This window comes from Triturus cristatus, chromosome 2_1 (genome assembly GCF_964204655.1).
Source record: "Triturus cristatus chromosome 2_1, aTriCri1.1, whole genome shotgun sequence".
NCBI classification, from domain to species: domain Eukaryota; kingdom Metazoa; phylum Chordata; class Amphibia; order Caudata; family Salamandridae; genus Triturus; species Triturus cristatus.
Window position 1 is genome coordinate 303,989,969 of NC_140581.1, and position 25,905 is coordinate 304,015,873.

At 43.4% G+C, this 25,905-nt stretch overlaps 1 protein-coding gene across 1 annotated transcript in view; it reads right to left on the reverse strand.

The window, feature by feature from the left end:
• The window catches only part of PLCXD3 (phosphatidylinositol specific phospholipase C X domain containing 3), a 692,691-nt gene that overhangs the window by 377,314 nt on the left and 289,472 nt on the right, over positions 1–25,905 (reverse strand). The window contains exon 2 of the mRNA XM_085631174.1: positions 6,232–6,940. Within this exon, the coding sequence (XP_085487300.1) occupies positions 6,232–6,940 (709 nt within the window). The remainder of the gene's footprint in view (positions 1–6,231; positions 6,941–25,905) is intronic.

Below are 25,905 nucleotides of genomic sequence, written 5' to 3' on the forward strand. Positions count from 1 at the left end.
ATCTGTTCCACAGCGGTGGTATTTTATTGTGACCAACATAAAAAGTAGAGGATCCTGCAGAGATTTATATTGCCAAAGCTTATAAACTATAAGAACAAGAGGTAAACACTTCCCTTTCTGAACTTCAACTAGCAATGCAGGTTTAGAGGCTTAGCTTCACTGCCTGAGGTGCTTTGTGAGTAGTTGTAGACTCGTGATTTTGTCGTGTTTCTTTTTAATTGCTGCACTAAAACTGTTGTCTAACCCAGAACAGCATGTTTTATACAAGTAATAGGTAGAATGTCATAGAGGGCTCAATTATGGGTCAGATGAATCATTACGCAGGGGGAAACCGCCCAATCATTCACCTGATTTTAAGAGCCCCTTTGTTCCTGTATCTGACATTACTGATCGCACAAACCACAGGTGGGCTACCACATGCAAATCTGCGCCTGTAAAACCACAATTTTTCACGGACAGAACCAGAGGCTCAGGCTGATCCCCACACACCACCCCCACTACGCTGAGAGAGAACACAATCCCTCCAACCCCCACCAGTACTGGAGACTCCCCAGATGCCCAATACCGTCCTGCCGTGTGGCCTCCACACTGCCATGCCCTGTGTTCCCACTCACATTTACCACTTCCTTTGAACGCATTCTCAAATTATGAGTCAAATTATGTGAAAAGTGCATCATTATGCAGTAAACTCGGTAGCCACAGTATTGCATAATTCCATTGGCCGTGGCCATTGTCCGCTGATTTATCAACATTCCATTCAGAAAGGTAAACAAATCCTAATTACTATCAATTGCCATTGTTAGATGCACCTTTAATAGAGCAGCTTTAAAAATCCATCCCTTCCACAGACAGAATGTATTTGTGAATATCACAAAAGGTGCTTTCTCTAACATTTTATATGAATAAATACATAATTAAATATTGGTGTCTTATTATTTCTGTAGCCAACCAAAGTGTATGGTCTAGATTTTCCCTTCCTATTTTCAATAAACATTTCTCTACTTGGAAAAATATATTTTTAAGCTAATTTGCCCAAAATTAAATTGCTGTATAATAAATACACATCAAGGTAAAATTGTCCCATATGACCATCTTAGGATTCTGGTGACATTTTCAAACTCATTTTCTTTTCAGTATTATGTGTTCATTTAGTGATTGCACTTATTTATGCTGTATTGTATTGTTGTGCTTATATATGTCTTTGTATGTTATTTACAGCCCTGAGGAAGTCCGGAAAAATTATTTTTCCTGAACGAAACACGCTGAATGGACCTTTTTCATGTTGGTATCAGAGGAAAAAATAAAGGATTTAATCTGTTTCTGTAAAGACACATCGTCTTGAATCTCACTGGAAAATGATATATCTTCCTGGTGCACCATTCCTTTCAAAATAACATTATTTGGGGTTCGTCTCTTTATCTTACAATAAACACACAAAAGGTGATTAGAAGAATGCTTGCAATAAATCTAACCATTGGCATTCGCCCGAGTAGCATTCTAACCCAATGTTCTTTGCTCACTTTGCCACCTCAGTTTAGACCCAACCATATGCAAATCGCTCTAGACCCTGCTCCATTAGAAACACTCCAGGCCAAACTGCCAGGCCAGGTCCTCCCTGAACTGGAACACAAGCACCCCCAAGACCGCGTTCGACCTGACTGGGGCTCATCAGTCGGATGTAGCTTGATTAGAGTGATAGAGTGAGCACGAGACCCACATTTGGCCATAACTTGTCCCTCAGGGCGGTACATCACACACACAAAAGGTGATCAAAGGAATGCCTGGAATAAGGTTTAACTATTGGCAATTGTTCGAGGTAGCATTCCAGCCCACCATGCCACCTCAATTTGGACCCAGCCATATGCAAATCCATCTTGACCCTACTCCATTAGCAAAAATGGGTGAAACCAGTCTCGGGTTGCTTGTGTTCCTGTACAGGAAGGTCCTGGCCTGGCAGTTAGTGCTGGACTGTTCCTATTGGAGCTTTTCAACTAATGAGATGTGTGGCAATATTATCTGCATTGCAATGTTTTAGTTTTTTTATTTCAAATCATCTTTATTGAATTGTAAAGCATCAGGGCTCATGGAAGTTAGTAGTACAGAAACATTTGTGAATTTGTTTTATTGCTCGACTTACAATATCTGTATTAGAATGATCAAAGCTTTTGTATTTCAAGGGATCTATGTTTTGGAGTGTTGAATGTGTCCAGATTGTGTCTATACGTTAGCATAAACTAAGATAAAGTGGGACAAATTAGATGGCAAAGAAGTTTAGAGGTGTATAGAGAGAGAGAGAGAGAGAGAGAGAGAGAGAGAGAGAGAGAGAAAGAAAGGCGTATAGATTGGGGACCGGGTTGGGAGGTGCAGTGACGGGGGCAGGACCTGATGCATATCCTATTCAGATAGTAGCTTGTCTATTGTGGTTGTTACATGAGTGTTTTTAAGAAGCCTGGATGATGTGGGTATTTATGGAGGTTTAGGTGAGTTAACAAATGTATCTAGTTTCTCCCATAGGTTACTTTGAGATGGCTTTGTTTAGGTAGGAATTTAGGGATTTTTCTGTGCCTCTTGTAAATTGGGTCTGGGCCCACCATGCTTGAACACATTAGCAGTTGAAATCTTTCCAATCCAATACAATGGATTTGATGCCTATGTTTACTAAGATGTCAATTAATTCAATATCATTTTTGCAAGTAATTTGTTAATGTGTGAGGGGAAAGTGTCTAATAGTATGGAGGCTAAGTCAGTGGACCAAAAAATGTGTGATATATGGTAGGCAGTACAAAATCTGTACTGGGCTAGAGGCAAAGCAATTGTTGTGATTTGTTAGTCCAAACCAAATATTTTCTGAGTCTACAGAGAGATTTATTTTTGGGTTCTGTTCCTTGAGAATATACTTCCATTTGGTGTGTAGGTCACTTTGTTGGTTTTGATTGTAGTGTGACATGTTTTAGAAGCTTTTTTAAAGCCTCCTTTTGTGTTTTTCTTACTAACAGTGGGTAGATTAGACTCAAGAGGGGATCTGATTTTGGACAAAGCACCTTTTTTTTTAGGAATATAGAAAAGTCAATTGTTTTAGGATGAATGGTTGCTTAAATGAGGAGAAAAAGGGACACGGTCATTGTTGTGCCTTTGTACTTAACTAGTTGTATTCCTTTAGCAGGCATCTTTTTGATAAAGAGAGATTTACCTCTGATTCTTGTGCTGTGTGTTGTAACAAAAGGAGGCTAACGAGTAGGGTTTATTACTGTTATTGAGTTTAATTTCTAAGAAGCAGAGTGAAAGCACAGTGCTTATAAGTATGACTGATGAATGTTCGGAATCATTTAATTTCACTGTCATGAGTTAGATTAGAGTGAGTAGGTAGACCAAATCTGGATAAATTTCAGCCATGTATGAGGATTTAGTGCTATCCTTTTAGAAGTTATTGAGTGGAGAGACCATTATTTTAATGGTCTCCACTCTTTTCCACCAGGTGATATATTTATGCAACCAGGGGCCATCTTGCACACTGTGCCCCTGTGGTGGAACAAGTGTGTGCACCCATTTTCTGCACCCCCCTGGGCATAGTTTTATTACAAAAGAGGCCTCTTCTTTAATACATATAGCACCAGTGCTATCTTAAAGGGGTGTTCCCTCACTAACATAGGGGTATACTCCCATGTTAATGAGTGAAACGTTACCTCAGTGCCCCTGCCATATGATGGACGCAGGCGCAGTAGCAAAGAGACTGTCAATCAAGGGTGCCCTCTGAAAGGGGTTCTGTGGACCCCCAAAGCATCCACCTGCAGGTAGATGCAGTCACTCACTGCACCCGTCTGCAGGGGGAGCTCTGTTCCCCTTTTAAAGTGCTGCCTTTCCTGTGAAATGCAGACCAGCTGCTTCAATCAGCCAGCCCGTCTTCAACTAATGCATTGCCCCCAGGGCAATGTGAGTTCACTTGTGCCCTGGAAACTTATTATCAGTAATACGTCTCACTGTCCCTGTTTGCATCCGGTGCGCATAGTTAAAATTGAGCCGCAAACTTAGACAGTGCACCCTGAATGTGATATGGCTCAGTTGTCTAAAAGGTTTTTGATAGTGTTGTTTTGTTTTTGTTGTATTTCATAGCTTCCTTAAGGTTACTTCTACACAAGATCCCAGGACGTTTAACCCTATTACATTCCAATTTTAGGCTTGTGTTGCTAATTAGACAGCTATTACATAGCTTGGTAAGGGAGAGCTTTTCAGGTTGTTTCCCTAATTTAGGGACCTTTGCTTAGTACTCTATTGTATCAAGGATTGCTGGGTTGCATCTTCAGCTTTTTCAGAGAAGATTGAAACATAAAAACATTATTAGTATAGGCTGCCATCTTTTATGGATCAAATTTAAATGGGATGCCTACAATTATGTTCAGTCTTATTGCAATCAATAAATAGTCTAATGTAAGTATAAAGAGTGAGGGGGGACGGGGCCACCCAACTTCCTGCCTTGTTATAATTGGAAGCTATTAGAAAGGCATCCATTAACATTGATTGATGCACAGGAGTTGTTGTAGAAGTCTAGGACAATGAGAGTAAATGTATCCCACAAATATAATTTGTCAAGCACTGCATGCAGAAAAATGCAAAGGAGACTTTGTGAAAGGCGTTCTATAAGTTCAGTGCCATTGCTAACATAGGAGTATGTGCCAAAATCATATTGCTAATTAGATTGCAATATGGTCGCGTGGAATGTAGAATATGTGGTTGTCCTACCAGTGAAGTGAGAAAGCTGGGGAACAGAATGGCAGTGAGGGAAACAACTTGCCATACTGTTATCTTACCATCTTGCCATTTTGCCAATTTACCATGGCTTAAGTGTTTAACCAAAGTCCTAAGTCTTAAATAGCCTAGCAGAAGATTGCTTAACCACTTTGATTTATTTTCAGCTTTTAATGACCAATCCCCGTTAAAGGCATTGATTATTGTGTTTTTCTGCATATTAGTGCCACGTTCATTTCAGCTATGGCATTCACTCAAACCTTGTATATTTACCAATGTCTAAACTGGAATTCTAATTCTAATTGACTTTTTTATAGTTCTCATTGCCACTCGGTCTTTAAAGGACAGTGAATGTTATTTATGTGCTGTTGCCACACAAATTCTAGATGTGCGTGCGTTTATAATATTTCAGGGAAAGTTGCCATCTATATAAGAGTTTTATTTTACTCTATTAATATTAAAATTTAGGGGAAGAAGTGACCTCATGGTTGAAGGATGCTGGTGAGTGAAATTTAACAGTGTCAGGCACAGTATTAGCAATTTTTCCCAGACCAATGAGAAGCTTAAGCACAAAGTGCCTTCAAGGACCAGCATAAAAAAACAGAATGGAGAGATGTCTGACAGATGCCATGTGGCTGCATCTAAATTACAAGGCCTTCAAATATTCCTGGCCTTTAAGTCAAAAGCCCTTTCCATTCGGTGAGCGTGAGACTACAAAAGGTGCCCATTAAATATGTGGTCAAACAAACAGCAACCAAAATGTATTTGTAAATATTATGACTCTTCCCAATGATGCTATATAATTTGGTATGGCAAAGATGGGAAGGTGCTCTATAGATAAACTTCAACAGTTATTGAAAGTTATGAGTATACCGGCCTTTAGAAACATTCCATGCTCCATGTGTGAAAAGATCTGGCTTCTGTCTTTAAGTAGAACACCCTCAACTATTTTTTAATACAATAGTGTTTGCAACCAAACTTGTAGTCTAAAATTTGATTACGAAATTATTTTGGTGAAATCTTCATTTCACAATTGGAATTTCAGGTTCTTGGTAATAAATGCTCTTTCTAATGTGGTAAATAATATGTCAATACCAAATCACCGAAAGCCTGATTTGTGGCTTTTGGACTTCGATAGCGGGGGCACGGTGGTGTACTCTACAGCCTTTCTCAGATAGCACACATTACTCTTGTTTCCCCTCTAACCCAGCAGGCTGTCTACCTGCTAGGAATGTGCTAGTCAGTTTCAGGGCTTAGGGCCATATGCATCAACACATTTTCCCATAGACACAGAATGGGCAAAACCCTTTGATGCCTCTAGCCCAAAGTTTTTTTTATTATTTCTTCTCTGGTTTTATAGTTCCCAGTAAACCTTTTGATGTGAGCAGTGAGAGATTGACATTTTTGTGTTATACAATCTTTTTAACCTGAACATGGATACATGAAATGGAAGAAAATGTAAGTATTTGGATTGTTGAATGCACCTACCTTTCTGTTATTGTTTCTCGAAGTCCACTTGCCACTCCTTTAACCACTGTGCTTGCTTTTGGAGTCAGCACCACTTGTGATATAAAAAAGGTGCCCTTCCTCCTTCTATCAGTTATCGATGCTTGAAGAAACTGAATCAGTTTTTCTGTGTCTGTTGTGTTCGCCCAAGGAGCCGGCATCATTTGACCGGGCCAAAGAAAGGATACTTCAAGTGCTACTGGGCTATGATAAAAAACCAAAATTTGGTAATCTTTCTCCCACAGATATTGAAGACTTACTTCTTGAGCAAATATCGCAGGACACATTTTGTTCCCAAATGTGTCTTTAAGCATTTGAACAAGGTTCTCATGATGATACTTCTGCATCCCGTAGAAGTGGTTAAAGTCCAGAAAGATCACCTCCTTGTGGTGGTTAGTGAGAAATGCATTGATCTCCTCCAGGCCCTCATTGACTTTGGCACTAAATAAACCATGAGCAAAATAGAGTTCATTATCAGGGTCTCTTGGCTTGGTAGAAATCCGAAGGTCAAAATACCGTATCCCTGCCTCTAACTGTCTGGTGAAGCTCATTGTCTGCGTTGCTAACCACTTTCTCATGAGCTTTTTGGCAACAGTCCCAAAAACAGACACAAAGTTTTGGACAGTTTCTGGTTGTTCTGGTCCCACGGGAGATGCTTCATCAATATAGAAACTGAAGGAATCATGAGACCCTGCAAGACAAAAGGAAAATATGTACCTTTCTGTTGTATAGATAAAATGTAAAACTAAACATATCAGTTTTTACAGAGGCTCAAACACTATAACAGGTTTCCAATGAATGAAAAGCAGTTACCTTCAAAATCTTACAAAAGTGAGGTATGGGTAAGTCATATTGTTTAATCTCACTTGTGATATATTTTCTGTGGAATTATCTTAAGTCATTTCATATTGACTGTAATGAGAGCTATCTGAGATGGTAATCACAAACCAAAAGAGTAACTGGCATGATTCATCATTGGCTGAAACAGAATGATGCAGCCATAATGTTACATGCAGCGTTATACCAACCCCCCTAAATACATCTATTAAAGTTTCCCTACCAGGCATTTTATCGATGTCGAAAGTCTCTGGGAAGTTCTCCAATCTTATAAAGGAATTTGACCTACGTTTGAGTTAATTTACAAGCACAGAACACTAGCTCATCCTCTTGATCTCAGAATATCCAGCCAACACATGAGCCAACTTTCCCATATGCATGACAAGCGTTGCTAACTGGATGAAGAACAACTGCCTGAAGCTCAACATGGACAAAATGGAAGTGCTGATCTTCGGCAACAACATCACTTCTTTGATCGATCCATGTTGGCCCTCAGAACTAGGACCATCACCCAAAGTGACCGACCACAAAAGGAACCTTGGTATAATCCTGGATAGCAAACTGACCATGAAGTCCCAGATCAACGCAGTCGTCTCTGCCTGCATTAAGCACACTTCACATGTTATGAGAATTCTTCTAATGTCTCCTCTTGAAGACCAGGTGTACCGTCACTCAGGCTCTACTTACCAGATGATGGGAACGCACTCTATGCCAGGATCACCGCACACCTTCTGCAGAGACTCCAGACCATACTGAATATTTGCTTCCAAACTCACCCTCGACCTCCCGAGATGGACCCACATCACGCCCCCCCACCTCAGAAACCTCCACTGGCTTCCAATACAGAAGAGATGCCAATTCAACCTGATGATTTACTCCTACAAAGCCCTGCACTTTTGAAGACCAACCTACATAAACCATCATCCGAAATTCTACCACCCCAATTAACAACTACGCTATGCCACTCTCTCACTTGCCCACATCCACGGAAGCAATAGCGGAGGATGCTCCTTTTCTTAACTTGCAGCAAAAAACTGGAACGACCTCCCTATGCAGCTATGGTTCTTACTACAGGTATCTACTGATGTCACAAGTAGGCTAGAATATCCCTGTGGTTGTGTGCTTTGACATATCACTTATAAGATATCCCCCAATCATAACCAGTTACAGTACTGCAAAGCCCAAGGCATTACATGGCCACAGAGAAGCACTCCAAGATTATCTGTAGTATTTGTGTTGATTATATTCTAAGATTCTTCAAATACACTTAAATTGCAGTAATTGCATTTCTTCTCAGTGATTATTTAAATACTAAATAGGGTAGAGTAGGCTAACCCAACCTCTCTATTCTTTCAAACAACTATCACAAAGTGAATTTATGAAACTTGTCAAGCAAGAAGGCCTGCCGGCTGGCCTTCTGACCCTTGTCCACCACAAATCTAATATAATAAATACTCTTTAAAGAACCTCTTCTGCCACACCAGCAGGAAGAATCATGAATAATTCTTTAACTACAGGAATCTTTCCGGAACACTTAAAATAGGTGTACATATGCCCATTATTAAAAAAAAAAAACTGGACCCACAAGACACAAACAGCTACAGATTGATTAAAAACGGACCTTCCCGGGGCAAACTGATCGAAAGATCTGCATTCACCCAGAAGTCACACTTCATTGAAGATAACTCCATACTTTCTGACTTCCAAACAGGATTTTGTCCAGGAAGAGGCACAGAATCTGCCCTCATCGCCATCTGGGATGACCTTAAAAGTACAGTAGACCGGAACTGGGTCGCTACACTACTTCAATTGGACCTTCTAGCTGCCTTTGACATGGGTGACCTTGACACACTAATCCAAAGACTAAGAAGCCAGCATTGAGGGGACTCCTCTCGACTGGATCACATCCTACCTTCAAAACAGAACAAATGTAATACATACTCCCCCTTTCTCATCCAAACCGTACTTCATAAAAGCAGATGCCCCTCAAGGATGTATCATCTCACATATGCTTTTCACATGAAGTCATTACTGGCAATGATCAATGATTTTCAGCTCACATGCCATAACTATGCAGGTGACACGCACATCCATCTTAACCTGGAAAGCCTCAAAGACATTGGAAACTCCAAAATCTTCAGTTGCCTCAGAGCTGTTGATCTGTGGATGACATGGAACCATCTCAAACTGAATGCTTCCAAGACTGAAATACTCCCATGTGGCAATTGGAAAAATTGTGACCCTCTCTGCACCTGCCTTTATGATCTGGGACCACCTCCTAAAGCTTATAAGAAATTAAGAAACCTTGGCATAACCATGGACTCCAAGTTATCAATGAATGCTCAGGTACAAAAATTACCAAGATCAAACTTTATTACTATGAAAACTATACAACGTTTCTTGCACAAAAGGTCCAAGCTACCATCTCTCTTTTACTGTATAAACTTAATTACGCCAATGGCCTCTACCACGGATCATCTTTATCAAGTACAAAAAGACTACAATAAATTCAGAACTCTGCTGCCAGACTACTCCAACATGTAAAGTCACAAGCCCACATCTCCCCTGCCTTGAGGGCCCTACTTTGGTTACCAGTCACCAGAAGATCCACCTTCAAGCTGTTTTGTATCACTCACTAAGCAATACATGAAACAGGACAACTTCTCCTCAGGAATTAAATGACCAACAAACGAACCGCTGCCCCAGATTGGCACCTCGCCTCGAAACCTCAGCATACAAGAAAAAAAACATGGGCGTTACATCCTTCTAAGTTCAAGCAGCCAAACTATGGAATTCATTACCCCCAAACTTAAGATCCACGGATAACTATCTTACCTACAGAAGACTATTCAAGAGTTGGCCCTTTCCCACATGATCATCACACTCAAACACAAATTTACAGTATATTATCTGGAGCCTCTCAATCAAGTATCCAGGAGACTCCAGGAGCAGCGCATTGCAATAATCCAGGCGGCCCAAAATAATGCCGCTGATTTAGTGGTGGTAGTGTCTGAGCGCAGCTTTATATGTGTTTCTGGCGGTGGTATCCGGCTGTTTCTCCATTACCATGCTCCCAGCAGGTGTAGGTGTTCTATTATTAGCGTCAGTGGGGTGTCATGTGTTTGCACATTAAACCCATACCTACTAAATTCACCAGTGTTTGTTCACTTTACACCTGTTGACATGCGACTTGTAGGAGGGTCTGAGGCTAAAATGTTCTATTTTTTTCAAATCACTTATATTTCCATCATTATTTTACTGTATGCATTTTAATGCACATAGCTCAAGGAATTACACGAAATTAATAAACCAAGTTTAGAAGGAGGCATACCATATCCATACAAAATGTTGCTAAAATAGCTATGAATTTGCTCTATGCATGCAAATACTACCAGGATACTGCTGGCAGGAAATACATGAAAGCGATTGACAAAAATATTGGAAATCTATTAATTCTAATGCAAAATGAACTTCAAGTTAAATTAATCCAAGGAAAATGCAATCGTGAGGAGTTCCTTGTTCTCTACCAAGGAGTTGCGTGGTAGTTTGAAAAAAATATATTACAGAAAATGGTAAAGGGCTGAGAAAAGTTCTTCAGGTGAGACCGCCCTTCATTGATACAATAGGGAGCGAGCTCAGACAAGAGGTCTCTAAGACGACTGTAGATGCTCCGGTTTCCTTGCAGTGTCTGTGCTATTTGAAGTTATTCTGTAGAAACTGGCATATTCTTTTGTCTGTTGACCTTTTCTAAGACCTATCAAGCTGAAAGTGGCTGAATCTGGACTGCTAGGCAGGTCAGTCTGAGAAAGCATCCTGCTGGAAGATGAGAGACTGAAGCACAAAGGACTTTAAGGAACAGTCTACATGGCTTTGTTATTATACGTTTTAACGTGCCTACACTCTGCGGTCCATACTATCTATCCTATTTTACAAAGATATCTTTTATGGTCTTTAAACAATTTTGCTCCTCGACTCCTGAGGTGATAGAACTGTACCAGAGGAACTAGGCACTAGAAAACATTCTGAGGACAATGCAAGTCAGAAATTATAGGGTTTCAGATGTACATGCATACAATCGTTAATGATCAAAAAAAAATTCTGGTACCGCAGTTCCTACTAGTGCACAATTGTAGATCCAGGTATTTTCTCATTACTGTGGCCAGAGTAATTCTGATCCCTGTACCAATCTGCTGTCTGTACAGGGACGAGCATTACAAGTGAGGCAAAGTTTATCACACCCAGTAATTTCGACAAATGGACTATAATTACCGGAACATGCAGATTTTTGGTGCATGAAGCACCAAAATCTGAATATTAATACCCATTATCAGAAAAAGTAATCATAATAAGTGCAGTTTATTGCACCGGAAGAATGATGAACCTTACACAGTCAGTGTTCATGGAATGCTATAAATATCCCCCTGAACTCTGAGCCACCTGTAATCAGGGCCTGACAAACTGAGGGTAAAATGCATATCCCAGTTGACACATTGTAACAATCCACGTTCAAGGATGATGCTTAATCATAAATGTATTATTTAGTACAAGTTCCCACAGACGGATAGGCATGCGTGCAAGCACAGCTCTAAGATGGCAAAACCAATAATGGTCAAATCTCAACTGACAAACGCAGTGTACCTCGCGTGCCAACGGGCAGCGCGAGACATGAACAACACAATGCCCTTGCGCGGGAGGCGCGCGGGGAGAGAGCATTACACACATCTTCCTCAGAACCTGAAAAATCAGGACAGGATAAAATACTTAGGCGGATCACATCTCCCAAGGCTTCCTGCAGACAGAACTATTGGGTACAGAACTGTGGCCAGTGAGGGCTCTCGTTAGTAACAAAGAGATGCACTGGAGGATTGGCCCACCTCTAGGTGAAGATGCCATTCATATCCACCAGAATGGTTCCATCTGAGATCATCAGTCCACACATTCATTGAGCCTGCCAGATGGTTTATGATCAGCAAATGTCTTGAGTCCGACGCCAAGACCACAACTTCTTGTTTTCAGCCGCAAGGCGCACAAGCCCATGCCATCTTGCTTGTTGGCATACCCCATTGTGATTGTATTGTCCATTATGACACAAATTCACTGACCACAATTTGAAGGAAGGAAGGCCTTGAGTGCTAGGTGGTTTGTCTAGTTGTTGTGCGATCTCTGCTTTGAACAGGACTATTAGCCTCTGATATCCAACAAACTGAAATTACTATCCTAATCAAGATTGGAGGCCTTGATACCCTCCACGGTTTCTACCAGTAGGGGAGTGAGAAGATGTCACCACCACAGGTCTTGAGATGCTTTTGGGGAAATCTGAAAGCTATCCTTCAGGATTCTCTAGGGCTGGGACCACTGAGAATTGAGACATCACTGGAGCATGTACATGTGCCAAGGAGCCTGGGGTAGCAGCAGTATTCAAGAGGTGAGCATGTCCAAAGGATGGGTGATCATCAGCGACAGAATCTATTCAAAACATTAAGACCATACCATGAAGGCACCAAACCCACTGGGGAGGCGGCAAGGCCTTGAAGAAGACAGTGCCCAGCTCTGCCCTGATAGACTTGCAGGGCTAGAGGTGAAATTTGGGGATGATTATCAAAATCCCAGGGTGATGACCAGAGGGATCAGAGCATTTAAGTGGTCTGTCACGAGCAGTAGAGGTGTGGGATTACTGATATCCCTATTCTTCGAACATGTATCAAACCCATTGATAAAAAACAATGTGAAGATTGGGGGAGGGTTGACTGTAGTGATATGTCTACTACGCTCCAGTCTTCCGATATAAATACAGGTTTGTATCTATTTAGTAATAATTTATCAAGCAAGGTGAGCCCACCAACTGGCATCCTCTCAGTATAGGTTCAACTGCCAACTGTCCCCCTCACACCAAGTTCCAGAACTGGAACTATTACATGCAGCAAACAGAAAGAACATTTCCCCCATAATGCTCTATATTGAATGTCACACATGTAAGAAAATGTACAATAGATACGGTAATGTAGCGTAGAAGATAAGCATTACTGTATAAACACATCATAGATAAAGTAATGTACAATAGCACTGTATAAACAATAGTACTGTATAAAAATGCAACATTGGCCTGATGATAGCTCAGACTAAAGGACCACAGAGTACTAGAGGGTGAACCCCACTTCAAAACACTGTGTGACAGCAAAAGTGTTCCATGAAAGTACTTCCTGCAAATTGGGAAACATCAGCCAGTCTTGCAGATCCAATACCACAAGAACAGATGCGAGGGAAGCATTTTGAACCAAAAGATGGTACTCAGAATCTGAAGGTCCAGAAAGAGATGGAGACCACCATCTTTCTTCTGAAAAAGAAAATAATGGGAGTAGCAGAATGACCATTCATGCCATTTCCCAACAGAGCATGGGATTAATTGTCAAGAAGGCAAGTCTCAATCATGGAAGGAAGGGTAAGGCTCCTGATGAATAGACTTTCATTCCTCAATCCTAAACCCTGAAGGGTGTACCTAGCCAGCTTCGTATAGGCAGTGGTCACCACATCAGTTTCTGGGTAGAGTGCTAGGGGCTACCCTTGTCATTGGACCCCTTGAGGAGGGAATCAATGCCCCAGGCTGATTAGATGGATGTTTGAACAGCAAAACAAGCACTTTAGATTTGATCAAATGGACTGGGGCAGGTGTGGTTCAGTAGCCTGGGACATATAATTACCCTTCATGTTTGTTTATTTTGTAAATATGTTAATTGATGCACAAATTATACGCATACGGTTTTGCAGTAATGACCGCAAACATCACTTTCATAGGTGCCTTGGACGTACCTTCAGGGCATGACTATCTCACTTCCAATGACTATCTCTCAAGGGTATTCTTTTCGTCTATATCATGGGTTCCATATGGAACATATTCAATCTCCTCCATGAAAGTCTGCTTGGGGACTTTATTTCTTTCAGCCACCTCAAAGGTCCCTCACCACTGTCTCTCTCCTGAGGCAGAACTGTCATTGGGTCACATTAGGCTTTTGCCTTTGCCACCAGGTCAGCATGCACTTGGATTCTGGTCAACTTGGAGGTCTGGGCTAAATAGGGGAGGAAAAGGAAGCCAGATTCAGACTTGCATATTTGAACCTGCATACTTGGAAAGGAAAACTCCTTGCTGAGGTGGACAGAAATTGGAGTGTAAGCAGTCTTGAACTAGAGTCTGGCAGGGCCTTCATATTGGAGGAACTACCATGTTAAAAGGAAGGGGCCAAAATAGGTCTATCCTAGACAAAGTCCAATCAGCTGAATGTTTTTCTACAGCTTTTGCAGCCCACCAGTGAGCCCCATAAGGAGGAACAGAGGTGTGTAGCCATTGTAGGACTGACCAATATAAGCAGCCTCATACCACCAGTCAGGGAGATAACACAGGAAGCAGGGCAGACTCACTGATGGACTCCTTTTCATCTTTGTCCTAGTTCATGGGGTAGGCTTTCAAGACAATGTTGGGCTGTGGTTTACATACAGTAATCTGGCAGGATGGGAAGGGGGAGACATGGGATGCAAAGCAGACTTACCAACTGCCTCTTTCTCTAGCATTCATGGAGATCCATAGTTATCTAAGTAAGGAAAAGTTATAGGAATCGCACTTTGGGATTTAGACACTGCCTGAACAATTATCCTTGGATATTACAAAATCCTCAAATAATGTTGTGTTAGGCATTGCTCTGCTGAATACATTCAAATGCTGGGTATCACTGCAGGATTACAAATATCATTTCTCACCTAGACAAGTTATGATGAGCAAAGGAGATCGTTATCAAACACTAGAGGAGCATTTGTTGGTTTGTATGAGGAAAACAAGGATGGAACACCCCACTTCTTCCTTCTCCTGCATCTTCATCTACAGTATCTGCCTGATGATACAATGGAATCACAGAAGGCTGGCCCCTGGAGGTAGTACTTGGCTTGCTTCGCGTAGGCAGTAGCCACCAGTGTTCATTTTGGAAAGTGGAGAAAAGGTCCCTGTCCTATAAATCTCTTGTTTATGAGTTCCCCATGTAGTCCCATCGCCTATTAAATGCAGGGCAAAATGCAGCTGTCGGGCTAGTGTTCAGTACTCACAATTACTGTGGCATACCTCACCTCTTGATTGTGTTTCACTGGCTTGCTGTTAAAGAATTCTGTATGTTCTAAACAGCGTGCTACACCTATACATCCCTATATCTCAACACACGTGCCTATTTGGCTGAGAATTTTGTTCTCCCCGTAGCGTCCAAGTCCAAGGAATTAGGGCACTAAAAACAAACTTTGACTGGAAATCATCCGTTCATGAGAATGAAAATTCAAGTCAGACCCATTCTCTGGAAATGCGATAATGTGGATGGCTTTTTGTCTCAAATGTGATGAGGTTTTCTTCCTTCTTACTTAAGGAAATAGTTGGAACCCTTCAGTAACAACAGAAAGGAGTCAGCTTAAACAAAAATAAAATAGGAAATCTGTTTTGTTTGTAATAAATTAAAAAACGTATGGTCTTTGGCTATTGGAAAGTTATATTCAGCATTCTGTCAGTGGTTTCTTGTGGTGGGCACCGGGTTTTGCTATATTTCTGGGAATTGTCACTAATTTATGAGAGCCAAGGGTGAGAATCAGGTTGAGGTGTGTTAACATCCAGTCCAACACATTCTGCCGTTGTGTATGCTCTATTTAGTACATATGCCGTTTTATCTCTGCCCCCACTAAGTGATCCCAAAAGTAATGGAAGGGGTAGGCACAAATGGATCCCTGGCTTTCAGCTCAGCACCCCCCTCCTGCACTGGCCCTGGAGTGAGTTCAAGGAGTGTGCAGAGATGGTGTGATGAGAAGCTGGAACCTTGAAGAAGGAACCTTCTCATGGCACCACCTGCCAACAAAGAAAACCAGTGGTCCTCTTCCACTCAAGAAGGTTCCACAAGGTGATCATTGGCCAATAAACACTGTTAAGCACAACCACCACACTGCTGTGTAACATTGGTGACAGCGATGCCCTGGCCTGAGCCTCTGGATGGCTGGTCCTCAGGGCACGAGGTATATGCCAACTGCTTCTCAGCATGGGAATGCATTGACTGTAATATTACCCCTCACACCAGGCCACGCGCAGTTTGGCTATTAGAGGAGCACTGAATTCCAAGTATGAGAGAAATGAACATGGAAGGGAAGCAAGTGTAGTGTGCTTTTGTGTTTGAATAGGTGTCTGTGCATAGTAGGTAATGACATATTGTCATATATTGGGCCATCATATATTGGGCCACCCAAGTCATCTTGAAGCCATAATGACCAAAATAAATGCTGGCTCTGCAGTTCTGATTGTAACTCTTGGCCCCTTGGTGGGCGCATACTTGACTCATACTATTTGAGGTAATTCAAGGTATTTTGGGGACAGGTGCTCATCCATGGAATATTCCTGCCCGGGCATATTGAGAGTAATTTGGGGAATATTGGGGAATGGCAACTGACCCGGAAATATTTGAGATAATTCCTCAAATATTGGGGCTTGATGGCACTCATCACTAGCAAGATACTGACTCTGGTGTGTTCAGAGAAGTTTTAAGGCAAGGGCAAAGTGGACTCTGGCCCAGGGACCCAGCCTTTCAGGGGCCCCCTGATGCAGTCAGCTCTGTTCTGGAGAGACTTTTGCCCTGCTGACCTTCAATAATTCTTAAACACATTGTTTTTTAAATACGGTTTTCCTTGAATTTACTTTTAATGTGCGTGATGCATGAAAGTCTATTGCAGACATTTTGCAGATAAATGTAATGTTTGTTTCATGCAACATCCACAAAACACTTTCTTTTAGATAAAAACTGGACCTCTCATGTGAGAAGTGGGATGGTGCCACAGAAATTATTGCAGTAATAATAGTGAGATGCTTCTGTGTTAAAATATTTAAAACACACATCACTCTCCCTGAATAAGAGATATAAATACATTTAGAATTTGAACTAGTGTGCTTGTGCACTGTCAATGACCTGGCCAAAGAGGGCATGAAAGAGGTGAAACTGGATCATAAATTCAAATCTGTTCCCAATAGGGGCCCCCAGAATGAGTTTGGCCCAGGGCCCCCTAAATCCTTAAGATGTCCCTTGTGTGTTAGTAATAATGCTTGACAAAAAGTGAAGTGGGCATCAATACCAACTGGCCACACTCGGTATAATGCTGGCCCTGGTCTTATAGGGAAGGTAACTGGCAGACTTTGTTCTTCCATGATCTGAGATGATGAAATAGGGCATGTCTGGCAGAGGTACACTTAAGTATTAGTTAATTTTAAACATCTTCTATTAGGTTTTTAACATCATGTCAGTTCAAAAAAGAGGACCTTTTTTATATTATCCAGTATACATGTTGAAAGTTCCTTTTTTAAATTTCGCTAAGTGGATGCCAAACGTCGAACAGAGCCTCCCATTTCCACTGGTTTTGCAACCGGCTGCCCCATATAAAAAGAAATGCAAATGCAGGACAAGCATTCCTCTTTCTGTGCAGTGAAAAATGCGCAAACGCTTTGGCGCTGAGTCCTAATACGGGTGAAAATAGGTTCATAACAAGCATTTGCAATGCAAGCGGTCTCACCTTTTGAACCTTATATTTATTTAGCTATGCAGCACATTGGCCAGGGTGCTGAAACATCTACTGTTCTTTAACATGGAGGGGAAGTAAGCACCAAACTGCGTGACACGCTAGGTATGGGAACACATGGAGAGAAATATTGCCTTTCAGCTGGAAATGGTATAGTCCAAAGCTCTGTTTTTAATATAAAATCAGGGCCTTCGGTGGTCATATCACTGAAAATACAAGAATTGAAAAAAATATTGTCTACGGGTGCTCGTGGAAGACCATTTCTATGGACTGGAATCTAGAGAGTGCACCTGGACTCTGATGGTCGTTTTCTATCAAGAAAGTTAAATAGAGGCTTTTGCCAGAAAAAGAAAAAAAAAGAAAGTTCCTCAGAAGAAAGCAATTCTGGTATTTTACTGACCTCTGCTGGTCGTTTTCTATCAAAACAGTTAAATAGAGGCAGTTGAACAGAAAAAAAGCGGAAGCAGACAAGTCCTTGGGCTGATCTCCAGAGCCCACAAAGTACATATACATATAAGTTTATACTAAAGTATATACAAGTGGTCTCAAATGCTCGACTTAAAAAGGAGAGAATCTGTGGTGAACACACAGAAAAAAATTAGGGTCATATTTGCAAGCTGGCGATAAAAAATTATCGCCGCTTTTGCGGCCGTTTTTGGCCAAAAGCGGTGATAATTTTATTGCCTAATTAGCAAGACCACGCTAACGCGTGAAACCTTGCTTTAGCGTCAGGATTCCTAACGCCCAGCTTTGCATCTCTAATGAGATGCAAAGTGGGCGTTCCTGACCTAACATGACAGGAGAAATGTTGCTAAGTGACATTCCTCCTATCATCAAGCCCCACGCTATGAAGCATAGCGTCAGGAAAAGTAGCGATAACCCCTGTTATCGCTACTTTCCTTACGCCTGCTTCAGGACTGACTTAGCCATGATATCCTATGGAAGGTGGCTATCATGGCTAAATTTGTGAGTCCCTATCAGCAAGCTAACGCCACATTGCGTGAGATTATCGCTGGGTTTCCAGCGATAATCTCACGTCAGGCAGTGAGCGTGAGGATTTTTATCGCTGAGGAGATAAGCGTTGCTAATAGCACGCTATCTCAGCAATAAAAATCCACGTTACCCGGCGATAATTATCCTCACGCTAAGAGCGCTGAGCGATAATTATCGCCGGGTGTTGCTGATATGCCCCTTAATTTGTTGCAGTGCTGTAAAACATGGACCCAGGAGAGGACTATCCATGTCAGAATTTTAGACTACCCACTGATTGTTTAATTCAGTTCCACTGACAGTCATTGCGTATAGCCGTAATTGATGGGGTGAAAAGCAAAAAAATCTAATAAAATATGTTTTAAAAAAAAGACAGTCATTGCGTGTAAATACATTATTTATGGCTATCCTAAATATCCAATCTTCTTGGACATTATTGAATCAGGAAGAGGGCCCTCGCAGATAGATATTTGCAACGAGGCACTTTCAGACTGTGAGGGGCGAGTCCAAGGTTCCGGTACCCTTGGTAAAAGCTGGTTCCTTCCAGGACTGAGCTTCAAGAGGCAGCCAGACTGCAGCAGGGGACGAGGACAGTAGATGTATCCGCCACAGTGCCTGGTATGTTATTTGGTTGATAGCGCTGAAATGTTAATGAATGCATTCTAGTGGAATTCTTTCTAGTGATCGGTGGAGTCTGATATAACAAATCACCAATTTCCATCAATGTCTCCATTCAATAGCTGTGGGTTCATTACAGCCGAACAGTAGCTTTCAGAAAAGTGAACATCTCGAGCTCTCTTCAGAAATGACTTCAGTAATGGTGCGAAGAAAGGGAATTTAATATGATCATTTACAAGCACCGAGCTTTCTTACGCAGCCCTGTATCAAGAGCTTCACCAGCAGCGACAGGTATGGTGGCCGCCATCGAGAGCGCCTTGCTTCATTACCAGCACAGTGGGACACCTCATTCATTCGCATTAACCATGAAAGAAATATTCCTCCCTGCTCTGTTGAACATCACAATTCAATTACTTTATGTTAAAGTGGTCTTAGGAGCTGATCATCGTATGGTCTATTGGGCTTCACAAATTACGTCTGACATCAAAATGCGGTACAAGAGTATGGGGGACCGCGCTGCTTCGGATCCTGGAACCTCATCCTTCAGGATGAATGTGGGTGTTGTGTAGGGCCTGTGATTGAAATATTACCTCTCATTCGGTGCACATACCATGAGCGCTTGCACCATCATCAGAACAAACATCACTACTTGAAAGAACTTTAATTACACTATTTAAAGCAAAAAAAGATCCGCCCTACATAGTGAAATTTCTAAGTTGAAGAGGGATCCTGCCTTTCGCGATCTGGAAACAGTGATGTTTTATTTTATCCTTTTTTAATTTTAGTTTATCTTTTTTTAATTGTATCTCTCCTTTTTTATGTTATTTTATTTTATCCTTTTTATTTTATTTAGTTTTTTTTTTTTGTTAGAGCTCTTTGGATCACCTACATGGAAGAAGCAGAAAGGATCAATTCGACCACCTTAGGCAGGTGACACAGGCCACCGGGGTCTCTCAGCCACTGCCGCTGCTGCCAGCCTGCCTTCTTCCCGGAGACTACTGCTGCAGGTTCCAGGTTGAGGTTCTATGGCTGATAAACAGCGCTTGCACCAGTCTGTCTCTAGACAGATTTGCAGCTGGTAGAGGAGAGTGCAGCATGATGTAGACTACGAATGAAAACATAGACACTTATTAAAATATGATATTCTATTGGAATCACTGTTCATTCAGTGCATCAAATGATCACATTAATCAATTTACAAGTGTCGGAAATCTTTAGCAACATTCCTGGTGATTGTATCTCTGGAACATAGGGCTTCAGATGGGTTACATGTTTTTGGTTTTGTTATCTTCTCCTCATAAAGCTTGTGAGTAAATTTTGCCAGGAATTGGCATTTAGGCAAAATTTAGGATTTTTCAAAAATGTGAAAGTCAGTTTTATTAAAAACTTGGGGTCTTATTTACAAGCGCCGCCAGTGGGTCACTTTTCCCCATGTTAAAAGTGACGCACCGGCGGCGCAAGGGGCTTGTAAATAAGCCCCTTGGTGCATAAACAATTATGGTGCATTTAGCATAACTCTCCAAAGATATCTGTGCTAATTTCACAAGTAGCTAAGAGCATGAGATAGTTAACAAGATATGGTAGCTGTTCACAGTGTAATGGCTTTAGAAAACAATCCGAATATTCACAAGGAAAGCACATTTATAAACATGCTTCTCATTGTATTTCTTATTTATCGACAGGGCAGGGCAGCACAGAAATGAATCAGTTCTGGGTAACAGCAAAACATGTTGTATGAAGAGATTCGAATCCACAGACTGGGGTGAAGGATAAGTTATTCATGAGACAAAGAAATTGAGGAGCAAGTAGATAGAACAAGATACAAGTGGCGAGGTGAAACATTGTCTGACAGAGAAAGAGAAGAAATTACGCCGAATTCACTGAGTTGAAGAGCAGTTGCTAAGAGACTCCATGTCATGAGTGACACTATTCAGCCAACACATTTTTTACCAACCACATTTTGCATCTGTGGGCTGTGATATCAGGGATTCAATATCAGGAATTGAATCAGAAATCCCAGCAAACAAACTGCTGTTAGCTGAAAAACCAAATTACCTAAGGTGTCCTGCAAACATGGAGCTACTTGGCAGCTATAAAAAAAAATCAGAAATCTAGTTTATGGAGTTTTTTTGTTACCAATTGTAGACACCATGGGGCATATCAGCAACACCCGGCGATAATTATCGCTCAGCGCTCCTAGCGTGAAGATAATTATTGCCGGGTAACGTGGATTTTCATCGCTGAGATAGCGATAATCTTGCGTAGTGTGGCGTTAGCTTGCTGATAGGGACTCACACACTTAGCTATGATAGCCACCTTCCATAGGATATCATGGCTAAGTCAGTCCTGTAGCAGGCGTAAGGAAAGTAGCGATAACAGGGGTTATCGCTACTTTTCCTGCCGCTATGCTTCATAGCGTGGGGCTTGATGATAGGAGAAATGTCGCTCAGCGACATTTCTCCTGTCATGTTAGGTCAGGAACGCCCACTTTGCATCTCATTAGAGATGCAAAGCTGGGCGTTAGGAATCCCCACGCTAAAGCAAGGTTTCACGCGTTTGCGTGGCCTTGCTCATTAGGCAATAAAATTATCTCTGCTTTTCGGCCAAAAACGGCCGCAAAAGCGGCGATAATTTTTTATCGCCAGCTTTTTAATATGCCCCCATGTGCTTTGATCTCACCTACCAAGCTGATGCAAAATGTTAGGAGGCATGAAAGTATTTCCCAGCTAGAAACGCATACGGAGATACCAGCAAAACAATTACGCAGAGCTTCTTTTCAAAGTAAGGTTTCTATTATTTTTTGTATATCCTAAAGGAGAGAATGAGGTAAGTTCTGATGGGAAGACTTTTCACAGTAAATTTCAACGGATGGCAAACAAAAGGTGTGTATCAAAATCAAGGCAGTTGGAGGGGGATTTTTCCAGTGGTGGCCGGTGAGGTATGAGGGTGGCAGTGTGGGAGTGTGGGGTGTAGTGGGGTGGGGTATGGAAAAAAAAATCCCTTACCCGAACTCGGCTCTTCCTTTCCCTCTCACGTTGAGTGAGTCTCTCCCGGGAAGCACCCCGACTCTGCTGCAATGCACCCTCAGAGGAACCCTCATATACAGACCCCCCGGACCCTGACCACAGTTCAGCGACTCCACCGCCGACTTCGTCAGCACACACGCCCTCACCTCCACAGACTACATCCTTCTTTGGGACCTGAACTTCCACCTCGAGAACAACAGCGACACCAACTCCACCACCTTGATCGACAACCTAGCCAACCTCGGACTTAGACAATCCATCACAACACCCACCCACTCCGCCGGCCACACGCTTGACCCCATCTTCTCTGCAAGCCCCCACATCTCCTTCAAGCACACCACCGAACTCCACTGGACCGACCATCACTGCATTCACTTCACCTTCCGGAAACCCACCACGCACCACCGCACCCAACAGATGCCTCACCGCTGCTGGAGCAAAGTCACCGAAGACCAGCTAACCACCACCCACGCCCAGAGCCCACCCGCGGATCCCACCGACCCCGACACCGCCGCCCGCAACCTCAGACAGTGGATCAACGACTGCGCCAACACCCTCACCCCGTTCAAGAAACCCTCCAACAGCCAGACCAGCAAGAAAGCCAGCTGGTTCACTGAAGACCTCCAGGCCTCCAAACAAACCTCCTGAAAGCTAGAGAAGAACTGGCTCTGTGAACGAACACCGGACAGCTACACAGCCCACAAGAACGCCACCCGCATTACCATCACCTCATCAGATCCGCCAAAAGGGCCTCCTTCAAAGACCGCCTAGACAACAATGCACACAACAGCAAAGAGCTCTTCAACATCGTGAAGGAACCTTCCAACCCCAGCTCCAACACCAATGACATCCCACCTTCACAAGACCTGTGCGGCTCACTGGCCACCTTCTTCCATCGCAAGATCGCAGACATCCACAACAGCTTCAACACCACGACCGCCCCGACAACTACTGAGACCTCCACCACTATCCGCACCAACCGCCTGCTCTCCTGGACCAACATAAACAACAACGACACCATCAAGACCATGAACACCATCCACTCTGGATCTCTGTCAGACCCATGCCCACACCACATCTTCAACAAAGCCAGTACTGCCATCACACCCCATCTCCGGAAAACCATCAACATCTCCTTCGAGACAGCAACCTTCCCGGAGAGCTGGACGCACACCGAGATCAACGCCTTACTCAAGAAACTCAAGGCGGACCCCAAGGACCTCAAGAACTTCCAGCCCATCTCCCTGCTCCCGTTCCCGGCGAAGGTCATCGAGTAGACCGTCAACAAACAACTGACCCGCTACCTCGAGGAGAACAGCATCCTGGGCCCGTCCCAGTCCGGGTTCCGCAGCAACCACAGCACCGAAACTGCCCTCATCGCTGCCGCCGATGACATCAGGACCTTGCTAGACAACGGAGAAACCGTGACCCTCATCCTCCTGGACCTGTCAGCCGCCTTCGACACAGTCTGCCACCGCACACTACGCACACGCCTCCACGACGCCGGGATCCAAGAGAAGGCCCTGGACTAGACCACCGCCTTCCTCTCCGGTAGAACACAGAGCGTCCGCCTCTCCCCCTTCCGCTCCGAAGCCACGAGAACATCTGCGGTGTACCCCAGGGCTCATCCCTCAGCCCAACGCTGTTTAACATCTACATGGCACCGCTCGCCCGCGTCGCCCGACTGCACAACCTCAACATCATCTCTTATGCCGATGACATCCAGCTGATCTTCTCCCTCACCAAGGACCCCCACACTGCCAAAACCAACCTCCACGAAGGAATGAAGGCCGTAACCCAATGGATGAGGAACAGCCGACTGAAGCAGAACTCGGACAAGACGGAGGTTGAAGCAGAACTCGGACAAGACGGAGGTCTTCATCCTCGAATCCACCCCTTCGGCCTGGTACGACTCCTGGTGGCCGACCGCACTGGGAACAGCTCCAACACCCACCGACCACACACGCAACCTAGGGATAATCCTCGACTCCACCCTCTCCATGACTAAGCAGGTTAACGCCGTCTTTTCCTCCTGCTTCAACACCCTCCGCATGCTCAGCAACAGCTACAAGCGGAACCCCACTGAAATGCGAAGAGCGGTCACCCAGGCCCTCGTCAGCAGCAGGTTGGACTATGGAAACTCCCTCTACGCAGGAGACTCAGCCAAACTCCTGAAACGGCTTCAATGCATCCAGAATGCCTCTGCACGCCAGATCCTAGACATCCCTCGCCGCAGCCACATCAAACCCCACCTGAGAAACCTGCACTGGATCCCCGTCAACAAGAGGATAACCTTCAAGCTCCTCACCCACGCACACAAGGCACTCCACAACACCGGACCAGCATATCTCAACAGACAACTCAGCTTCTACACCCCCACCCGCCAGCTCCACTCTGCCAACCTCGCCCTCGCCACAGTCCCCCGCATCCGAAAAGCGACCTCCGGCGGCAGATCGTTCTCCCACCTCGCCGCCAAGACCTGGAACTCCCTCCCCATCCACCTACGGCAGACCCAAAACCTGCTGACCTTCAGAAGACTCCTCAAGACCTGGCTTTTCGAGCAGTAGCAGCTTTCCCCACCACCCAGTGCCTTGAGACCCTCACAGGTAAGTAGTGCGCTTTACAAATGCTTTGATTGATTGATTGATTGAACAGACAGTGTGTGCTGTTTCAACTGCCATTTCAAACTGGCAAAATAAACCTTTGTCAGGCTTAAATCTTCCTTTTTAATACATATAGGTCACCCCTAGGTTAGGCCCTAATCAGCAAAGACAAGAAAGGGGATGGGGGTAAGAGAACAGCGATATTTTACTGAGCCCGAGAAGAGGCCTCTATCACACTTGGGAACAGGAGCCCTGATGTAACATCACATTTAGTGTTGCACATAGGGAGATGCATACAAACCTGCATGCTTGAATTCCTTGGAGCAGATTGAACAGCAAAAGTATAAATCTCTTCTGGAACACTTACCAACGTGATAATGCAAACATAGGGGGGCTTATTTATGAGCCCCTTGCGCCAGTTTTGCGCCGCTGTTGTGTCACTTTTAGTGACGCAGCGGTGGCGTAAATAATGCGCCATGTTGCCCCATATTTACGAAGTGACGCATTTAGGCAGATGCATCACTTCGTAAGCCCCTGCGCTATATTATACCTGGGTCAGGTATAATGTATGGAGGGTGGGCGTTGCAGTGCAAGAAAGGGTCGTAGGAGTGGCGCAGCAAAATCTATGAGTTTTCGCTGCGCCACTTCTAGGAAACCAATGCATCACAACCTCACACCTGCCTCATGGCAGTCGTAAGAGTGACGCAGGCCCTTTCACATGTGAAAGGAACATTGCTGGAGTTGCGTTGGGCTTCCGACACCACTCCAGCAATGCGCCACTTTTTGTGCTGACAGATACATCAGTTATACTGAGGTATCTGTCCTTCCTTATGACATGATGCGTCATATTGTAAATATGATGCATCATTGGTGTCGCAACGAGGGCGCACTGAGAAGTGGTGCATCGCTGCTTTCATGCAGCGATGCGCCACTTCTCTTAAATGAGGCCCATGGTCTCATAAAACATGAGACCTTAGTTCGCACCACTGCAGAAAAACACTATGAGA